General features: G+C 39.4%; 1 protein-coding gene and 2 pseudogenes across 2 annotated transcripts; all 3 read right to left on the reverse strand.

The window, feature by feature from the left end:
- Positions 1-3086: 3086 nt before the first annotated feature.
- On the reverse strand, positions 3087-4021 carry LOC148297046 (uncharacterized; annotated as a pseudogene).
- A 1138-nt stretch (positions 4022-5159) lies between these two features.
- On the reverse strand, positions 5160-11581 carry LOC110768960 (uncharacterized). The gene is given in 16 exon segments (XM_088249322.1): positions 5160-5515; positions 5710-5790; positions 5978-6092; positions 6197-6363; positions 6449-6565; positions 6963-7106; positions 7277-7432; positions 7691-7825; positions 8384-8518; positions 8639-9031; positions 9629-9747; positions 10305-10506; positions 10642-10713; positions 10825-10908; positions 11010-11144; positions 11249-11581. Coding segments are annotated over 16 exon segments (2415 nt in total). The 5' UTR covers positions 11378-11581; the 3' UTR covers positions 5160-5284.
- A 129-nt stretch (positions 11582-11710) lies between these two features.
- LOC148297047 (putative pterin-4-alpha-carbinolamine dehydratase, chloroplastic) lies at positions 11711-12927 on the reverse strand (annotated as a pseudogene). Its single transcript, XR_015833952.1, has 3 exons — positions 12636-12927; positions 12164-12356; positions 11711-12077 (listed from the first exon to the last, which is right to left on the reverse strand). The product of XR_015833952.1 is annotated as a putative pterin-4-alpha-carbinolamine dehydratase, chloroplastic (transcript).
- Positions 12928-20604: the final 7677 nt, after the last annotated feature.

Raw genomic sequence — 20604 nt, forward strand, 5'->3', positions numbered from 1 at the left:
TGGATGTGAATCGGGCTTCGGTATTGCATGTAAGTCCCATCCTTGATTTATGTGGGTATGTACCAAACGTAACAAGTTCAGTTCTTTATCAACGGATTCCATTGCTAACTGTTTGTGTATCGTCTTATTTATATAATATACACTATCTTATTTCTCAGTTAGGGTCAACGTTTAGAAATTTCCGAAAGTTTTCGGAATCTATTGTGATCACAGGAATCTATTGGGTAATGTTGGGACCAGTTGCTGCAGCTTGGATAAGAAAGTTCAAGGAGTATTATTATTATTTTGAAAATCAGAATCGGAATGGTGAATTACAATTCCTGAGGGAGATGAAGGTTTGTCTAGAGAGGGAGAGGGAGATGGCAATTGCAATGGAAATACAATTGGTGGGGCTTCCTTATTATTCTTTTCTTATTTAAATTTTAATTGTATTTTTGGTGACTGAGTTCTTCTTTCTCTAGGCCATGGAGGAACTGATTAGAGCTATGAGCGCAGATGGAGAAGCAGAAGGAGAATCCAGCCGATCCGTCTCCTTCTTCATCTCTGCTCAAAACATATCAATAATAAAGACCTTAACTGAAAAATAAGATAGTTGGGTGAACCAATGTATAAAAGAAAAAAAGAGGAAGTGTTTGTCTGTTTTTCGATGTGGGACTGCAACTACCTAGGCCAATCTTGATGTAAATTTGTAATATATGACAATAAAATAAATATTTCATCATGTCGAAAAATAGTCCTTAGAATCGCACTTGTAAATGGCATGAGAGAAGACTGCCACGCTTTATTCCAAGTGCGATTCTAAAGACTTTGCAAGCTTTCCCACGCTTTATTCCAACCCAAATATGCTAATTAATGCATCAATGTTCAAAGATGTGGAGACTGAAATTGTAATTATGCTCCTGCAAACTGATCATGTTATGTTTACATTTAACATTCTCAACAGTATTTGGGTGGGCAAGAAGTTCAAAAACTTGCCAGACTGAATCATTTTTGTTGGTCCTTCAACGAAGAGGTCTGCTTCTCTCTCCTCTTAGGGAATTGAAAGTATGGGAAAATCTTGTATGTATGAGATTCGTAATAACACGAAAATATATCACAAAGTCGGTTTATGCTGTCCACGGCAACACAGTCACCCAAGGATAACTGAATAGACGAGAGCTTCACAAGTTCATATCCAATGACAATGTGATTAGGATTATAGAGCTTCTCAAGGATCTGCCAATTGTCAATGTGAAACAACATTAAAACATATCATTTGGAGTTATTTATGTACTAAACAAGTACACCAAGTGACTAGTGAGGTATCCATGTCTCATCTATGAATTTTATCCTCGCATAAATCAGATAATTTCATACCTCAGACATGAATTTTATCAGACTAGTGGTGTACAAATTTTATCCTCACAGAAATCAGATAATTTCATACATCAGACATGAATTTTATCAGACTAGTGATGTATGAATTTTATCCTCGCACAGGTATTTAATTAAAATTTTCCATTAAATAGTATAGCCGTGCGGCTATACCTTTGAAATATAATGTATTTAAAGAGCATCCCTGCGCAGCTATACTTATTTTGACACGTGGGCACCTAATTAATCGCTGGGTCCCTTTTTTATTTTTTTATAAATAGTATAGCCGCGCGGCTATACTTATTTTGACACGTAGGCGCCTCATCACTAGACGGGTTTTTTTTTTCTTTTTCATTTTTTATAAATAGTATAGTCACGCGGCCATACTCGGTTTTTTATTTAAAAAAAAAAATAGTACAGATGCACAGCTATACTCGGTTTTATTAATGTTTCTTTATAAAAAAAAAAAAAATTTGAGGCACGGCTATACTCTTTATATATATATACTGAGATACTTTTTTTCATAATTTTTTTTCCCTAATTTTCGTTTATCGATAAGAGTAGTTTAGAGCATTATCCATTACTTTTAGACCATTACTCGAGTCTCTATTGATTTACTGTGAAATTTCCATACCAAAAAAAAAAGAAAAAATTGAACTCTCATATTGCTTTGCTGTGAAATTTCTTTATTCAATATCTGCTTTGGATATGTTGAAACTAGCAAATTAATATATACTAGCCTCTTTGCATGCGCTTCCGCGCTTGCAAGAGGCTTTTTTTTTTTTAAATTTAAATTTATTTTAGAATAAAAAAGATAATGGGTAGTTATGTTCCATAAAAATAAGATCCATTATCTTATTTTTCTTTTATTTTTATTTTTTAAAATATGAAAATGTGTGAATTTACCATATTATCCTCATTTAATTAATAATTTCAATTCTTAATGTTTGCATTAACCAATGGCATTTTCTGGTATTTTGAATGTTTCACCATTCTCTGCCTTTTGCTTTATATATATAGATAAAGTATAAACTAATGCAACTCGGAGGGTCCTTCTTAATTTTTTTTATTAAATAGTATAGCCGACCAGCTATACGTATTTTGACACGTGCGAACCGGTTTGATGGGTTTTTTTTTATTTAACAATATAGTCGCGAGGCTTTACGTTTTAAATAAAATGTATTTAAAGAGTATAGCCGCTCGGCTATACTTTGGGTTTTTTATATAAAAAAATAGTATAGCCGGTCGGCGATACTTATTTTGACACTTAATCGCTGGGGGTCTTTTTATATAAATAGTATAGCCGTGCAGTTGTACTTGGTTTTTTTCTTTATTTTTTTTAAAAATAGTATAGCCGCATAGCGATACTCAGTTTTATTTTCTTTGTTAATTATGAGAAAATTGGGTTTTGTGTTAAAGGTGATGTGTCAACTTAATGTCCCTTGAATTTTATTTTAATGAGGTGGCATATGCAGAAAAGAATTCAAGCAGATCATAGAATACAGAATCCAAGCAGAGAATCTGAATCCATATAGGAAACATTCACTTTTATTTGAGCAAAGTCATACGTATTTTTCACCTTCCCTCCACTATCTAATACATAAGCGCACATGAATTGTACACTTCAAATTTATGTAACTCATAGCTTGAAAGAAAGCTAATTAAGATGATTCTTTTATTTGATAATCAAGCATAATAATATATTCTTGTAGCTAGCTAGAATATTCGTCTTCTTATGGTGGAGTGGTGATACCTGCCATAAAAAAAAAAAAAGATAAACCAAAGTAATCAGATCCGCTACACACAAATTAAGAAATTACTATATATATTTAATTAGTGCTGATCTTGTTTTTGTCGACATTTATCAATTCGTGTTAAAGATTAATTAGGTCAGAGAGAGAGAGAGAGGAGATGAACTCACTGCCGCACTTGAAGTTGCGAGGGACGCTTCTTCCATAGCCTTCAATCCGCTTAATCATACGGCCGATAGGGATCAAGGTGGCCACCTTGGGGGTGACATAAGGGCACACACACTTGAAATGTGTCACCCTAACACTTTGGCAGCAATATGGGACTGCCCCCAATTATATAACCGTGTTCTTGCATGCACCCTGTGTATACCATACTCGACCAAGCAACTAGAAGCGATTCTAAGCAAGGCAAAGAGTCCCACATTGAAATATTGCAAGAAGTGAAGACTCCCTCTCACCTATAAAAGGAGACCACTCTCCACCTAAGAAGGGGATCCCCCTTGGTTGGGCTTTGATCTTTAGTCTCTGCTTTCTTCTCTTTATATTTGGGCTCAACCCTTTGTACAAATGTAAATACACATTATAAGGAGAATGAGAATATACTTCTCCGTGGACGTAGCCCATTTATTAAGGGTGAACCACGTATATCTTGTCTTCTATATATTTATCGTTTGCCCAAATCCCCACACACTTGGTGATAACCCTCACCTTCACCCATCATCCATCACACCTCATCACTAAGTTTGGCTCAAAAGTGCCGAACCATTTTTGAGCGTCAACACACCCATAAGAAGGTCCTTCTCCTCCTTGCGTTGGCTGGGCGTCGTGTCTCCCTTTGCCATGGGAACCACAACCACCCAAACACCTACCACCAAGAACAAGCACACAACCATACTCAATGAGCCTGTAGCCTTCATGATTTCTTTTCTTTTTGTTTCTTCTTCTTTCCTTTGTTGCTTTTTGTGTGGCAAAACTACCCCGTTTTATAGATTGTGAAGAGGGTTAAGTTTGAGGAAACCCTACCGTTGCCCTACCAACTTTGATCTTTTCCACAACCAACTTTGTCTAAGGGTTTGTGAAAGAAGAAAATGAAAAAAAAAAGGAACCAAGACCCAAAGACAACAAAGAAACAACAGAAAGGAGAGACAAAATTGACGTAAATGGCTCCAAAAATTGTACGGTTTTAATACGACGTGCATGGATGGACATGGGTCCTTCTTCTAGGAAGCTACCCGAGAGAGACTTGCAATTGACTGACTTCAGGTGGCCGGCCCAAAGGAAGCTATTTATGTAATTGTTTAACTAGGAACCTTACTTGGACCAAAAAAAAAAAGAAAAGGAACCTTACCATTTTAAATTAGGAATTCTGTGCACATTCTAGATGAAGAAATAAACTTGTAAAATAATGTCAACCTGTTCATCTTATATATAGAATTTTCCATGGCTATAAAAAAAAATAGAGTTTTTATTATTGCTTTATATTTTTATAATTCAAAATTATAATCTTGGAGCTTTAAACAGAAGAGAATGTTACAAGGAGTTCTTAGAAATTTTCAGTGTATTTTTTTAAATATTTCACTCAACTAAATTTTTTTTTTGGGATTTGAGAATTGGTGGGGAAAGAACTCTTTCATTTTTCATAATAACTCCAACCAAAACTCAAATTTCTCCCTTCTTCCCCAGCCAAAGTGAAAAATAGGCAATTTCGGAAACCTAGCAGCCGCCTGCAATATCTTATCCAAACCATATCCACGTGGATCCTGGTTGTAACGATGAGGCTAGGTTGGACATAATTCATGAAATTGGCTTTACTCAATGGATTTTGTGTTCGACAGTGACAGAGAAAGCATTTGAGAATGGTAAATGGGAATGGGAATTGAGATTTTGAATTTGGGCCGAAATGTGCACAAAAAGATGTGAAATTACCTTGACTAAATTAGTTTATAAACCCTGACATTGAAGCCTTGAATTGAAACATGTGACATTCCCTGACGACGTAGTTAGAAATAGATGAGATGTACGCATCTATATGCATGAAATATGCTAATTCATGCATCAATGTTCAAAGATGTGGAGACTCAAATTGTAATTGCGCTCCCGCAAACTGATCAGGTTATATTTACATTTAACATTCTCAACAGTATTTGGGTGGGCAACGAGTCCAAAAACTTGCCAGACAATCATTTTTGTTGGTGCTTCAAGGAAGAGGTCTGCTTCTCTCTCCTCTTAAGGAATTGAAGGTATGGGAAAATCTTGTATGTCTGAGATCCATAATAACACGAAAATACATTACAAAGTCGGTTTATGCTGTCCACGGCAGCACAGTCACCCAAGGATAATTGAATAGACGAGAGCTTCACAAGTTCATATCCAATGACAATGTGATTAGGATTATAGAGCTTCTCCAGGATCTGCCAATTGTCAATGTGAAACAACATTAAAACATCATTTGGAGTTATTTATGTACTAAATAACAATAAGTACACCCAGTGACTAGTGAGGTATCCATGTCTGATCTATGAATTTATCCTCGCAGAAATCAGATATAATCAACACAAATGTAAAAAGTTCAGATGAAGTGACTTATGCACAACAAGAGTTTTACCTCGATTGAGGCTTTACAGTGTTCCATTGCAGGTTGCAACTCTCCAACGAAACAAAACGCCTGTGCAATATTGTCTTCCGCCTGCAAAGATCAAAATCATTTGAAGTCAAGTGTGATATAATTCAGTGTCATATGTGCCAAAATCATTGAACACTTTCTACGTTGTTCAATAACAGCAACTTAGATATTGGCGTCTAGTACTTACAAATTGCACATTCAAATGATATAAATTCTATTGTACAAAACTGAAGGGTGGTCACAAACTCACTTCTGCAATGCTCCTATTATATGCATGGAAAGTTGATCTCAGCACACCAAGAGAACTTAACGCATCCACCAGTATGGTGCTAGATACATCTTTTGAGACTATTGCATCCTGTAATCTGTCAAGAATTGAGCACCAGACTTCAGCATGCAGATTGAACATAGGAAATAGGTGCCCATTAAATTTGAAAAGATCATAACCAGTTTTCAGACAGTGTTATACCTTCTGATAATAATCCATGCTTTATTTGCAGCTGCAGAGGAAGATTCCAGATCACGATAAGAACAACATTTTAAACAGAGGCCTGGATTTATATGAAAAAGGCTATTGATTTGCATATGATGATGAGCCACTCTATCGATGTCATCAATATTGATGACCTCTTCAGCCTGTGTGAACATCAAATGAATGATTACATGAATATAAATCTAAGTGAGTCGGGAGAATTTGTACTTTCTAGGAAACATACAATACCTGAAGATGAGGCTCCATGTTGCCAGCAGTGATGATGTTGGGTAAGTGCTTAAGTTTCTCTTTTTCACAGTCAACAACAGAGCTCTGCAAGACTACGTGATGCAGGACGCATATGACCTAAATTTATTAGTTTCCTAATGTATTTGTTAGTTTCCTAGATTCTCTAGTTTTCCCAATTCTAGTAGGATTTCTACTTTTCCAGATTTCTAGTTTTAAGTTTCCTATTTTATTTGGGTTAGGATTTCCCTTTAAGCAAGGGATTTTTATCCTATTATGTCTAGGTTTTAGTTTGCTATAAATACCCCCATGTAGTTCTTTAAAATTCAGATTTGGATATTGAGTAAACCTTCTCTTAAAACTATGTGATTTCTGTTCTTCCTTCTCGGTTCTCTGATTTCGGTCCTTTCTTTCGTCGCTTCAATCTATATTTTCGTCTCCTCGATCTTTTATATTCTTCTATGTTCTATTGTTTGAGTGCTTAATCTAATACCTACGGGTTGTACTACATCACTACGCCAGAACAATTCGGTTCGACACAGTGAAAAGCATTTAGGACCAGGTCAGAGAAGTTTACTTTTAAACACCCACTGCACTGACAACGAAATGAGTATTCATCTTCCAGAAACTTGACTCGGTCCTTACAGTCCCACTGCCCAACCTGTAGAAACAAAACTTAGTTTTTACAGTCCCATGTTGGTATTTCAAAATGTGGACAGGTTTAGGGGAAAAAAGGGCTCTCTACATTCTGTAGATACTATAGCTGCATGAACATCATAATGTTATTCCGCACTACCAAACTGAATGAGATACAACAGTAAGTGGGCATACCTGTGGACCATAGGAAAGCTCCAGGGGTACCCCTGCTGCGACAAATTCTGTCGTTCTTATAAAGAGAGTACGTGAAAGGAAATATGCATGGATGTTTGGCTGACAAGAATGATTGAACAGACTTCCAGATGTATAGATAGCTTGACCTACTCTGACCTATGAAAGTAACAAAAACGATGATACACAGGGTCAAAGGGCATAATTTTTATGAACTGAAGTGAAACGTATATCAATACAAGAAGTTTTACATAAATTATCACATTTTGCAGTGTCACACATGAAAATTCCTACTTAATAAACAGAGTTCAAGACTATTATGGAAAAAAGCAGTGTAACTGACTGGAACAAGAGTGGTCAGATAAGAGAAGAAACAAAAAGGAGCCAAATAAATAAAAGAATACCATAAATGCAAACCTGTTCCACATTACTCGTTAGACCTCCACCCAATGATGAAAACTTTCCAATATCTTCTAACCCACGCTGATCAATGGATTTCATACGAACAACAGTCATAGAGTTCACCCTAATTTGGGATATAAGTATGACAATCTGCAAAAACAGGAGAATGGAACCTTATATAATAGGTGACAATCAAGGCATGAAATCTAAATTGCTATTGAGATATAGATCGTCCAAGTATATACAGATGTCAGAAAAGAGGTTAACATCCATTGCAATCTCTCACCTGTTAACATAATTTGATTATAACGATGAATATATTTAAGATTTTCATCCTTGCTACACAAGTTGACTTTCAAAGTGACTCTATTATGAGAAAATTGTAACGAAGTATCACACTGACTCTCTAACAAAATAGGACACACATGAAACTTTGTATAAGTAGATGAGAGAATGACCACTTAGTTGAAAAACATGATTTTTATATGTCAATATATAGCATTGTCCTACAAAAATGATAATCTATGGATTTGCACATATGGGCGGGGTAGTAACCACCCTGCAAGGGCAGATCCAGGAAGTCATTTCATCATTGCTTAACCCTCTTGTTTCTTAGATATATAATTCACCAAAGGTGTAACCCTGACTCTGCATGTGTGCATGCAGGAGAGAGAGAGAGAGAGAGAGAGAGAGAGAGAGAGAGTAAACCTGTGAAATAGAGAACCCATTTATTGGTAATTCAAAATCATCGGAATATTAAAGACAATATGATAATACAGCCGAATATATATGTAATTCCAATTTTCTTTCTGGAGGCGTTTTTGAGTAATGGTGAGAAAGATCCTACAAGAAAAACAAGAAACATATACAGGTCATTAGCTACAAGACATCTATTTATGAAATAGTGAGACAGTCAACTGAAATGAAAATTAGTAAAGTAGAAAATATAGTTACTATATGTACCAAAATTTCTCTGAGATTAAAAATATCTGTGGAACCTCTTCTTTTGATTATAGACTTTACTAGCACACGACCAGCCAAAACTATCTCAGAAGGCAATACTGCTGGCCAGTGTACACCTTTACATTCATGTTTATGTTCAGGAATGTGCTCAGTATCTGTTTCAGAATCAACATTTAAAGTGGTCTCTGCTATGTACTTTTCAAGATCAGCTGATAAATTTTCATGAATCCTTTGATTGTTTGGGTAATCCCAGGACATTTTTCCTCCTGCTCGTATACGGCATTTCTCGGAGCAATACAATGGTATTGAACATGATGTACATGGGACTTTATCTGCTGGTAGCTCATTTAAGCAGTAGTGGCAATGAGTTTCCCGACAAGGCTTTAATATTATCTGCAAAGCACAGGGACAATTTATTTTAGAATCCTCAGAAGAACTGCATATATTTCCAATGGCAATAAGAGCCTACTCTGTTGGTAAAAAAGATGCACAAATGATACTTGAACACAACTTGAGCTTCGAAGATAATAAGTTTAAATAAATAATTCCTCTTCAGCAACTTGTGAAGTATTAATCAACACTCACTGAAAGACAAAATGAAGATGGTACACCATTCAGCTTCGATTTTTTCTTATGCCTTTTGATGACGAGAATGTAAGAAAGGAAATTAAACTGTAGGATACATATCTACTTTTAGTTTCACAATAAATTTTCCAGGGGTACATGTTCTGATTAGACTGTAAAAAGAACATCCCTTCAAAAGATCTCAACCATCTGTATTGCACAGATATGCTAATTGAAAGGAAAAAAAAGGAGACAAGGCAGTGGATCACACAACAATTTAGTTTCCCAAACCAAACTATAGAGTATCAGGAATGTCTCCATAGAAGGGGAACATCTCTCTATCCAATTCGGTAGCAAAGTAATGGCGACTAACAAAACTGAAAAGAAGTACACGATAGCACATATAAAAGAAGTCTCTGTTCATACCATCGAAATAGGGTCTTCGGTATGTACCAAGGACGCTTGAGGAAGGTCACCTGTTGAGGCCATACCCTTTCCTTTCTCTGGTGTGGCGACACATCGTAATCCCGTTGGGTGCGGTTCATCTGATGGATTACAAGGTACTTTAATTGGGTTGTGAATACTTAACTTCCCTAACATGACTAGCTTTATTTAGAAAGAAAAGAGAGGCAGGAAGTTTAACCAGCAAAACAAGCTGTAAAGTCAGGAATATCTTAGCATAATTAAAAAAAAGTAAAGATTGCATTAAAAGGCTCAACAACATAAGTACACTCAAAATGAGACCCTGTCACTGCTACATCCTAAGGAAAGTATGAACATCAATCCATCAGCTTAACTCAATATAACGTTAAAAAAACATAAAAATGATGAAACCAACAGAATATTCTAAGTGAGAATACCATTTCAAGCTGTTACGTGTCAACATGGAGCCATTTTTGTAGCTTTTTCATGTCTCCAAATTGCTATTTTTTTCATCTGTAGTTTTAATCACAGGTTATAAAAACTTAGGGGGCCCAATGTCTACAATATCTTAAGAAACCATAAGGTGATTACTCATCCAGAGTGAGCACAGATTTTCATTCCTGAGATCAGAATATTTGATTATAGTTGCACAATGTGATACTAAATGGTAATATCTTACCCAAAATATCTGAGGTATTCTCATACTGTTGTATTGATGGATTTGATGTACTATTCTGTTGATCCAAAATTATCTTCATCTCACTTTCTATCTGTCTCTTTCCACCCATTGTCAACTCCAGAGTCTTAGCAACATCCAAGTCACGGATAGTATCCTTATAATTTCCCATAGAAGCATTTGCCTTACCTCTTCTGTACCATGCCTACATTGGAAAAAGGAAGAAAAGTAAGTTTGAAGAAAACTGTAACTCTCTTAGTCTCCTTTATCCTCCAGTAAAAAAAAGGCATCTCTAACTCATTAAAATACAACTTAACGCTAGGCAATAAAAGCATCTCACCTTTGCATAGTTTGAAGAAATCTGAAGTGCCCGATTGCAGTCTCGTAAACACTCCCTTAGAAGACCCATTTTCTAAGGATTACATATAACAGATACAGTAACAGTGAACAGTGAAATCTGTTGATAAAGAATTGAACTTGTTACGTTTGGTACATACCCACATAAATCAAGAATGGGACTTACATGCAATACAGAAGCCCGATTCACATACAAAGTAGCAACCAAGTTTCTGTCTTCATGTGCATCCATGGGAGCAACTATCAATGCCTGTGCCTCATGCCAATGATAATAAACAAACATGTAAACAAATAAGGGTTAGCTCTAGCAATGGCTTTAAAATAGAGAAGTAATTTCAAAGATGGAGGTACCTGAGTATAGAAATCCAAAGCATTAGCATAATCACCACTCAAGAAGCACTTATTCCCCTTTTGCTTAGACTCCAAAGCAGCTTCTTTGTTCTTGCCACACAGAGCCACTTCAGGGTCCGCCAAGTCCCTCACCATCTAATCAAATACGACAAATTTTTATCATTCATTCATTTCATTTCTTCTGTTATTGTTCGTTTCTCGCTGCTCATAAATTAGAATGTACAAAAATAATGACATACTTGGTGAAAGGGCTCGAAATGAAGAAGAAATTCGACGAGAGAAGAACATGTGCGAGGAAGATCGTCAGCAGAGCTCTCTCCGATCATTCGCTTTAGGGTTTCTGGAACCAGAGATTTCAGCTTCTCCATGAGCGCGCTTTTGAGCTACGCCTTGGGCTTGGAACTTCGTACAACGGCTATATGCTTTGCTACCCGCTCTGCTACTCTGTTTTATGCGCGGCGGTGAGAGTTCGTTTCTTTTTCCTTTTTCTTTCTTTTTGGGTTAAGGAAGGCTGTGAGTGTTAAAATGTTTTTATCTTTTTCAAGAATTTTCTAAAACTTGTCCGAGGTTCAATAGAATTTACCCCACCAATGCGTTTTTGACAAGTTATTTCTTCTTGTGTGAAAATGTTAGGAAGATGTTTGCTTTTTGGAACTTCTTCTGTTGGATGATGTTATACGAATCTACCAATACTACAAATATATCTCAAAATAAAATTTCGTATCACTTCAAATTCCCATCATAAGAATGGTATTCGTTTCTTTTTTTGGGTCGACGTGTGATTGTACTTTTGATAAAATAAACAGATTATCCATCCATCAGTACAAACTGTAGAGGAAAAGAATAATGTTCCTTCTAACATTTTTACAAAAACTTGAGCCTCTGTGGTAATTAGATGCTGGCAAAATCCACACTACAGAATGCTCTTTTTGGGGATTGATCTTGATGAAGGCAACAAACAAACACAATGCTTCATCTAAGCCCAAACTCTTTTTCTGGGCACAAGACCTGATGTTTTTATGTCATCTATTTTGGCAGCTACAATGAAATCATTCATGCTCAATCCTCCTGAAATGAAGTTTCAAGTTAGCAATGTGCAAATGGTATGGCAAGTAGCCCAATGAAAAGTTTCTACAAGTTTGCAAGAAGTTTACCAATGGAAGATGTCCATAGCTCTGCTCTAACTTGATTGGGTTGCTCCAAGTGAAGATTTGGGAAATGCCCTGCAGCTTCCGCAACCTTATAAATCCTGTTGATGAGCTCAACCCCACATTTATAATCTCTCAATTTCCAAAGACACTGTAATTTTAGCTCACCTTCTCCAGCTATCAATCTCCACCCAACAACCTAGAGAAGCAAGGCATAAATGAGTTCCAATTTGCTTGCATAAAATCAAAACTATCCAATTTTTGGAAACAAAACAAAATCACAGCTTCAGACCTCAATTCTAGAACACACAACCCACAAAAGTCCTTAACTTTACAAACAGAACCCAAAAGGGTAATCTTCTTCAGGATATGAAAATTGGGCAAAGCTAAGCTAAGCAAAGACTGAGACTTTACACAGTAATTTCATCAAACACCATAGAAGCATCATACAAATCGAGGATATCAATGAAGAATTGACCTTTCTGAGGAGCTTCTGGGCATCGTCTTCAGGCATAGGAGGCTGGAGAGGAGAGACAGGGCTGCAGTCTAGCTGGGACAGAGAGAGAGAAGAGAGATTGGGGATGAGAATCTTGTGCTCTGTGTTGCCGCTGCCCAACACCTACTCACCAAACCCACTTGCTATCTCAGCTGGGAAGGGGTCTCTGGCGCCAAAATCGCCCAGCATGTCATTGCCCAGAGCCTGAGTTCGCAGGCTGAGTCGAAGCCGAGTTGGAATGGTGATGAGGTTAGGGTAAAGGTGGAGGTGGTGGTTGTGGGAGCCAATTTCCTCCCACGGGAATATTCGCCTAAAGATTCCTTCGTCTTCTCCGCCTCTCTTTCTCCCTGCAAAACGAATAACAATAAGAGGACCACACCCGGGGGGGTGTTGGCCAAAGGCCCTCCGATGCCTAAGTCAGTTCAATCGATCTGAAGAGAAACGATGGCTAAAATAGGGTACGGGAATATGTATGTGTGGTAAAAACCGGGAGGCCGGAGCCGTGAGTGGTGGCCGGAGCCTTGTGTAAAAAGGGAGAGAGAAAATGGCGGCTAGGGTTTCTGAGAGATAATTTCTGCAGAGTTTCAGTAGGAGTTTAGACGTACCTCAACCCTTGTGTGTAGCTAGGTATTTATAGGAGTCTCGGGAGCTAGGGTTTCAGAGGAATAATTCCGTAGATGGAAGGGAATTATTCCTCCCCAATTTGGCGAGATTTTCCTTAATTAGGGATTTGATTTATTGATTTAAATCAAATCCCTAATCAGGATAGCAATAAGATCAATACCTAATTTAATTAGGTAACTCCTCCATTAATTGAGAATATTCGTAGGAATTTAAATCAATCCTCAACCTAATTAGGAATCATTCTATTTAATTGAGTAACCCCCAATTAAATTGAATAATTCCTGATTAGGTCAAATAATCCCCAAATGGAAGGAATTATTTGACCTAGGTTTGTGAATTAATTAGGTTCCCACAAATGCCCCCCAGCTTCTGCATGGCGCGTGGTGGCATGTAGGAGATGTAAACCATCTATTGGGCTGTCCAGCTGTAACTGGGCTTCCTGCGTGGACCTGGGCTCCTGAGTGGAGGAGGTGTTCGACTTGCTAATTTTATGAACTCCAATTTGGGAAGGATTTGCGATTCCTTGTAGGTCAAGGAATTTTTGATCCTTATAAATGTAGGGTTCCTCCAATTTATCATCCACATCAGAAATCCATCCCAACTTCGTTAGTGAGAGAGAGATAGCCTTGAGGAATTATTCCAGCCTACTTGAGACCTTGTCCTCGCCGCAAATCCAAGGTAATTAGCCTGGAATTTTTTTTCTTTGTCTTTGACTTCTGGCAGCTTGGACCACGCCTTCTGGTTGACATGGCATGGGTCTGTGAGGTTTGGAAGGGCTGCACAATTTCGTGGGTAGACAAACTGGAGCCTACGTGCGCTGGGTTCAATTGAGGCGTGGAGGTGCTGATTGGTGTGCGACATGGGCTCGAGCCAAGGCAAGAAGGCGCCAAGTCAGGGGCTGGAGCCAGGAGGTACTGGGCCTTCGTGCGGAGTGGGCTTGCGCTGGAGCTGGCGTGCGCAAGGCTGGAGCGTGCAGACTGAAGACGATGGGCCAGGGGTGCGTCGTGGGCTGCGCTGGACGCCTGTGCTGCGCACACTTGCGCTGGGCCTTGAGCAAGGCATGGGCCACGCATGTTGGTGTCTGGAGCTGACGCGTCCTGGGCTTGCGCTGGAGTGGCTGCTGGGCTGCTCCTTCTTGCAGCTTGGGCTGATTCAAGCGGCCTAGTTTTTTTTTGTTGCTGCTGCTGTTTTTTTTCTCTTGTAGAATTTTTTCTTGTATTCTAACTCATAGAATTTTCTTTTCCTCTTGTAGTTGCCCGTTGACTATGTCTTCTGGAGATGATGGCAAAGTTCCAAGCTCTCAAGTGCCTCTGTATTTGTGGGGAGGCTCCTTAGTGCACAACAAGAGGTTTGTGGCTAACCTGCACCGTGTGACGACTGAAGCTCAATTCCAAAAGTGGCGGGCTGCTTACGCTTCTGCCATTCCAGATGATGTGCAGGTCAAACTAGTGAAGTCTCGGGCTGACAACACGCCTCGTGCAGATGCGAGTGACCCAACTGCTAGGATCATCACCTTCCGTCCTTTTTATTTTTCCTTGGGCTTCACCTTCCCATTGTCAAGGCTTTTCAAGGAGGTGTTCTGCGCCATGGAGTGTGCTCCAAGTCAGTGTACCTCGAATGTCTACCGGGCGATCAAGTGTTTCGAGAACCTGAGTCGTTTCTTCACGCTGGAGTTGACAGTGCGAGAATTCTTCTATTTTTTTCAAGTGAGGCGTTTCGAGGACTATGCCCAAGTTCGCATCTACAAGGCCAAGCTGTTCGACAGTCTGAGTCAGGGAGATCATGCGTGGCATGATGATATGTTGGAAGTCAGCGGACGGTGGGAGGGCGATGTCGGTGGCGGCCCACTTGTCCCCATCACCTACTGCAACGGTATGCCCTTTTGTGATTCTTGATCTGCTCTTTATTTGAGTTTCTTGAAGTATGGCTGACTAACTCCTGTCTTCTGCTTGTAGCGAGTAGCATCAGCAAGCAACTGAAGCTTGGACCTGACATGGCTAAGGTTCGTCGTGCTTTGAGCATTCCCCCCAAGTTTCGTGAGTGGCGCTGGCTGTTGAGCGAGTACCGGGAGGAAGACGGTGGGCTGCCCCCTGCCAAGGATGTCGAGAGATGGAAAGAGAGCGGTCCTGACCCTGATGATTTGCTTGTCGGACAAGAAGAGTGCTCTGCCGAATCCCTTTCAAAAAGGAAGGTTGCTGCTGTGTCCTCAAGACATGAAGCTACTTCTTCACGGGCGAAGGATGATGCGTCTCCTTTGAGGAAGAAGCCAAGGCTCCCTTCTGCTGAGAAGACTCAAGCAAGGTCTGTCCCATCGTCATCTACCAAGGTTGAGAAGACTCAAGCAGGGTCTGCTCCATCGTCATCCACCAGGGCCACACATCCCGCGGGTGCAGATGGCAGGAAAGTTGGTGAAAATCATGGTCTGCTTCGTGAGGTAGTTCGTGCCCGATCCCGTTCTACCGAGCGTCAGAGAGATGCAGATATTCCTCTTCGAAGTTCAAGTCTTCCGCATCAGTCGAAGGATGGGGATCGAAGCGGGAGATCTGCTCGTGACCCAGTTGTTGAGACACGGGCAGCCAAGCGTGGAGTTGATTCTACATCATTGACCTCTTTGCAGGCGAGGTTGGCGGCGGCTAAGAAGATGAGAGAGTCGTCTGCCCGGGCCAAAGGTTCTTCTTCGGTATCGGCGGTTGATCTAAAGGTGAACAAGTCTAGACCTGCAGGGGATGCACGTGTGTCTGATCTGCTCAAGACGAACTTCTTGTCAAACCCGTCCTCCTGTGCTGAGTTGGTTAATCATATCCGTCAGGCTGGTGATCTGGGCACCTTTTCGAGTCTTTCCTTGGAAAATCAGAGGGAAGCAGCATTTCACCTAATTCAAAAGGGACTGATTTTTGCTGCTCAGACTGTTCGGAACTCATCTGATGTTGCCCTCTCTTCTGTCCAGCTCAGCGAGCTGGAGAAGAAGAATGTTGAACTTGCCAGTAAGCTTTCTGCCGAGCAGGCCCGTTGTGAGAAGAAGACGTCTGACTTGAGGGCGATGATATCGGAGCTGAAAAGCTCTCTTGCTGAGAAGGTTTCTGAGACGTCTGTTTTGAGGGCGACGATATCGGAGCTGAAAAGCTCTCTTGTTGAGAAGGATTCCGAGCTCAGTTCTTCTGCTGCTGATTTGGTTAGCCGAAAAGATGCCTTCTTTCGTCTTGAGCGCAAGAATGCAGACATCTCCCACAGCTATGAAAAGCTCCTGGCTAGGTTTCGTGCTCACCATGAGTCTGCTGAAAAATCCAAGTATGAAGCCACCATTGATGCGTACAAGTTGGGCTATCTGCACTGTGCGGATGAGACTGCTTCTTTGTATGCAATTGAAGATGCAGACATTGAGACACTCTGTCCTGACATATTCCGTGTGCAAGGGGAAGCTGAAGAGCAGGCAGTTGGGGCGGATAGGGCCGAGGAGGATGAGATGATGGCAGATGTCGCGGAGCAAGCAGGGGAAGCTGCTGAAGGCATGGTTGATCAGGCGGATGCAGAAGAGACTGCAGATCAAGGGCCTCCTGCCGGCGTCTCGGAGTAGATGAAGACTTCTTTATTTATTTTCAGCTTTTGTAGTCTGCTTTCTTGTTTAGAATAATTGGTCTCGTCTGACCATCTCCCTTTTGTTGAACTTGGCCGGTTGGTCAGCTTGCTATGGAAATTTCAGTTATTTTTTCAACTTCAATTTGCATATTGACTTGTGAACTGCTTGAGTAACCAGCCTGTATCTTGATTGGGCATCTTATTTTGGAGATTCATAGTTGCCAGGGTCCCCCTTAAGGGACTCCGGGCGCGGTCTGCATACGTTGTAGGTAAATTCCTGGCGAACCCTGCGTCTCCCTTAGGACGCTTCTTATGGGCTGCGTCTCCCGAAGGACGCTTTGGTCGTCGTCCTGCGTCTCCCGAAGGACGCTGCTTATGGGCAACTGTGTGACTATCCTGCCCCCCTTAGGAAACGGATAGGAACCTGGATACCTCCCTTAGGAAATTCCTGGCGAACCCTGCGTCTCCCTTAGGACGCTTCTTATGGGCTGCGTCTCCCGAAGGACGCTGCTTATGGGCGACTGTGTGACTATCCTGCCTCCCTTAGGAAATGGATAGGAACCTGGATACCTCCCTTAGGAAATTCCTAGCGCACCCTGCGTCTCCCTTAGGACGCGTCTTATGGGCTGCGTCTCCCGGAGGACGCTTTGGTCGTCGCCCTGCGTCTCCCGAAGGACGCTGTTTATGGGCAACTGTGTGACTATCTTGCCTCCCTTAGGAAACGGATAGGAACCTAGATACCTGATCGGTTCATAATTGTATATCATTTTGTACCCTTCTAGCTTATGATTTGGTTATGTTTTTGAGTTAAACTTGTGCTTTTAATACTTTTTGTGTTTATCTTTCAGCTTTAGGTAACAATGATGGCTTTGGATATGAAATGATGTAATCCATGCATGTTAAAGCCTGATTTGGATAAAGGGAAGAAGAGCTTAAAGACAAACTCAATTTTGGCTACAGCCCCCTGCCAGTCCAGTTCCGTAGGTCACATTACAAGATTTGTTTCAGCAACCTACACAGCTCGGATGAGGCCGCATGCTTCATGAAAGTTGTTCCAATGCGTGTGTACTATAACATATCCAAAATTCAGCCCCATTGGATAATTGTGGAGTCTGTTACCTAGCAAACACAGAGCCATGCTCAGGATGGATTTTATCAGCGCGCAAAATGAGTTAGCATTTTGTTTTGGCCTTAACTTCCTCCTCCGACCTTGGATTGGCCCAAATGATATATGGTTGGAAAGAAGACATTCTGAACTTCAAGTTTGAGTGCTTAAAGTATTAATTTGCTTAAGGGAAGCCCAATTCGTAAGCCCTTGAAGTTGCTGGTCATGCTGACCTCAGGATGAGCTATTATTTCTAGTTGGAAGCTTGGTCATGGTGACATGAAGATGAGCTAGGGCTGCTGGTGGGATTTATTAGTGAAGTGCATAAACCATTTCAGATTTTATAATGGAAGTGTTGTATGCATTAGTGAAGTGCATCAACCATTTCAGATTTTATAAACAAGTGTTGTATGCATTAGCCATACTTAATTCAAATTTTCAGCTTCCTTAGGCCTATATATAGTGAGGTTTCCCAAGCTTGTAAACACACCCCAAGGGGGGGAGCTCTCAAACACTTCTCTAGAGCTCCCTTCTCTTCTCTCCCTCAAATTCTCTTAGTTTCTCTTTCTAGTTTTCAATTGTTGTAATGAAATCTTTTGTGTTGAAATTTTCCTTAAGTTTTTCTTAGTTCCACTTTACTTTTCATTATGTAAATTCTTTTCTTTAGTCTCAAGTTTGATTAGTTTCCAAGTTTCAATTATGGTTTTTGTTCTTATTCATTATGCTTATAAGTTAATATGCTAGTTTGAATGATTGATCACCATTTAGGCTTGCATGTTAGCTATCTTGGTTTGAATTAAGAGTAGACACCATGCTTTAATTCGAATTGAACTATGAATAGGAAGAGTATGTATGGACATTCGACAACAGGGATTAGATACATGCTTGGTTGTTTAAATTGTTCTTCTATGCTTAATGGGTTCCTAATGCTTAATTTTAGGTTAGACAACAAATGATCAAATTAGGGAATTAGGAACACAAGGTTATGACCAAACACCATGGCTTAATCATACTTTAGCTAGAATCAATCCATTAATCTAATTGAACTTGGGAACTTATCTGCTTGAGTTAGTTATTTCTTTCTTCCTTGTTTGATTTATTTCCTTTCTTTTTCATTTCTGTTTTGTGTAGGAAAAATGAATTGAATCATTCAATCACCAATCCTCGTGGGATCGACCTCGCACTTACATACGCTATACTACCGAACGGCTCGTGCACTTGCGAGTATCACAAGTTGAGGATGCAACTGAATCCATTTTGGTGCAGCTGTATCTACGCAACAAGTTTTTGGCGCCGTTGCCGGGGATTGGCAACATAGTTTGGTTTTATTTCTTTTCCCTACTTGTTTTATTTTTATTTTTCATTTTCATGTTTTTCTAGACAATTTCAAGTTTTAAAGTTAATGACGTTAATGGACAAGTTGTGTTTGTAGTCCAACAGAAAAGGACAATTGCCCAACAAGCAAGAGAACTGGGTTTAAGTCCCAGCTTACACAACCCATTGGTGCTTGTTGCTTTGAAGCATGGAATTGGATGTGTGTTGATTTTCCTTTTCATTTTAGTTTTTATTTCCTAATCCTTTTAATTCCATTTCAAGTTTGTGTGTTTGTTTTAGCAATTTATGATAGCTTAATAAAAATGGAGAGAGATGGCAACTTCAAAGATAGGAAGTGTGGAGTAGTGGGAGAAGTCGCGACCTCCAAGTGCATCCATGCTCGACCTAATCGCTTCAAGGGGGAGCATTTCAATCCTTTCTCTTCTTTGAATTCTGTTTATTTTCGTAGTTGTCTTTGCCTTTTGGTCCACGTTGAGTTCTTTGTTTTTCTATGCTGAATCCAACCATATAAAGAACGTAAAATTTGGACTTACGGTTGGAAAGTTATAGCCTAAAAACTGAACAGAGGTCGAAGCTGAAAAACATAGAAACGAATCTGTCCAAATGGTGATAAACGGGTGATAGAAAGTGTTGTTTGTTTGTTTTTTTTTTTTTCTTTGGTTTCTTGGTTTGTTTCTTTTAGTACAACAATTTATGTTGTTTGTTTGAATTTGTTTACAATACTTAGTTCATTTTCGTTTATGGTTTGTTGTTTCATTTTATCTTAATTTGTTTTTGTTTCTTATCTTAAAAATTTTATAATAAAAAATTAATTAATTAATTTAAAAAAAATATATATATATTTTTCATATGAGCCGACTTATGGTAACCCCAGTGAGCACTTCCGTTAATACAGTGTCTAGGAGTTCTTTAGGCGACACCTTCGGTGTCTAAGAAGTTTGGGTTTTAAGCGGGACCATTGTGACCCCTCCAACCTTCCCGGATCCCCTGGCTGTGTTTTCTGAGGCCCTTAACTGGTCATCCGTGAGTTGCTTGTATATTTGTGTGTTTTAAAAACAATAATAATAAATATTAAAAAAAAAAATTTGAAATTTGACATTTGGGTTTTTATTTTTCCTTGTAAATTGCAATTTGGAACTTCTTTGTTGTTTTTTTTTCTTTGTGTGGTCAGTTAGTTGTAAATAATAATAACAAAAAAAAAAACAAAAACAAAAATTTAAAAAAAATTCAATTTGGAACTTCTTGGTTTTCTTTTATGTTTTTTTTGTTTTATTAGGTTAGTTTATTTATTTACGTGGTGTGGTTAGTTAG

Source organism: Prunus avium, chromosome 2 (assembly GCF_965620075.1).
Source record: "Prunus avium chromosome 2, drPruAviu1.hap1.1, whole genome shotgun sequence".
Classification (NCBI taxonomy): domain Eukaryota; kingdom Viridiplantae; phylum Streptophyta; class Magnoliopsida; order Rosales; family Rosaceae; genus Prunus; species Prunus avium.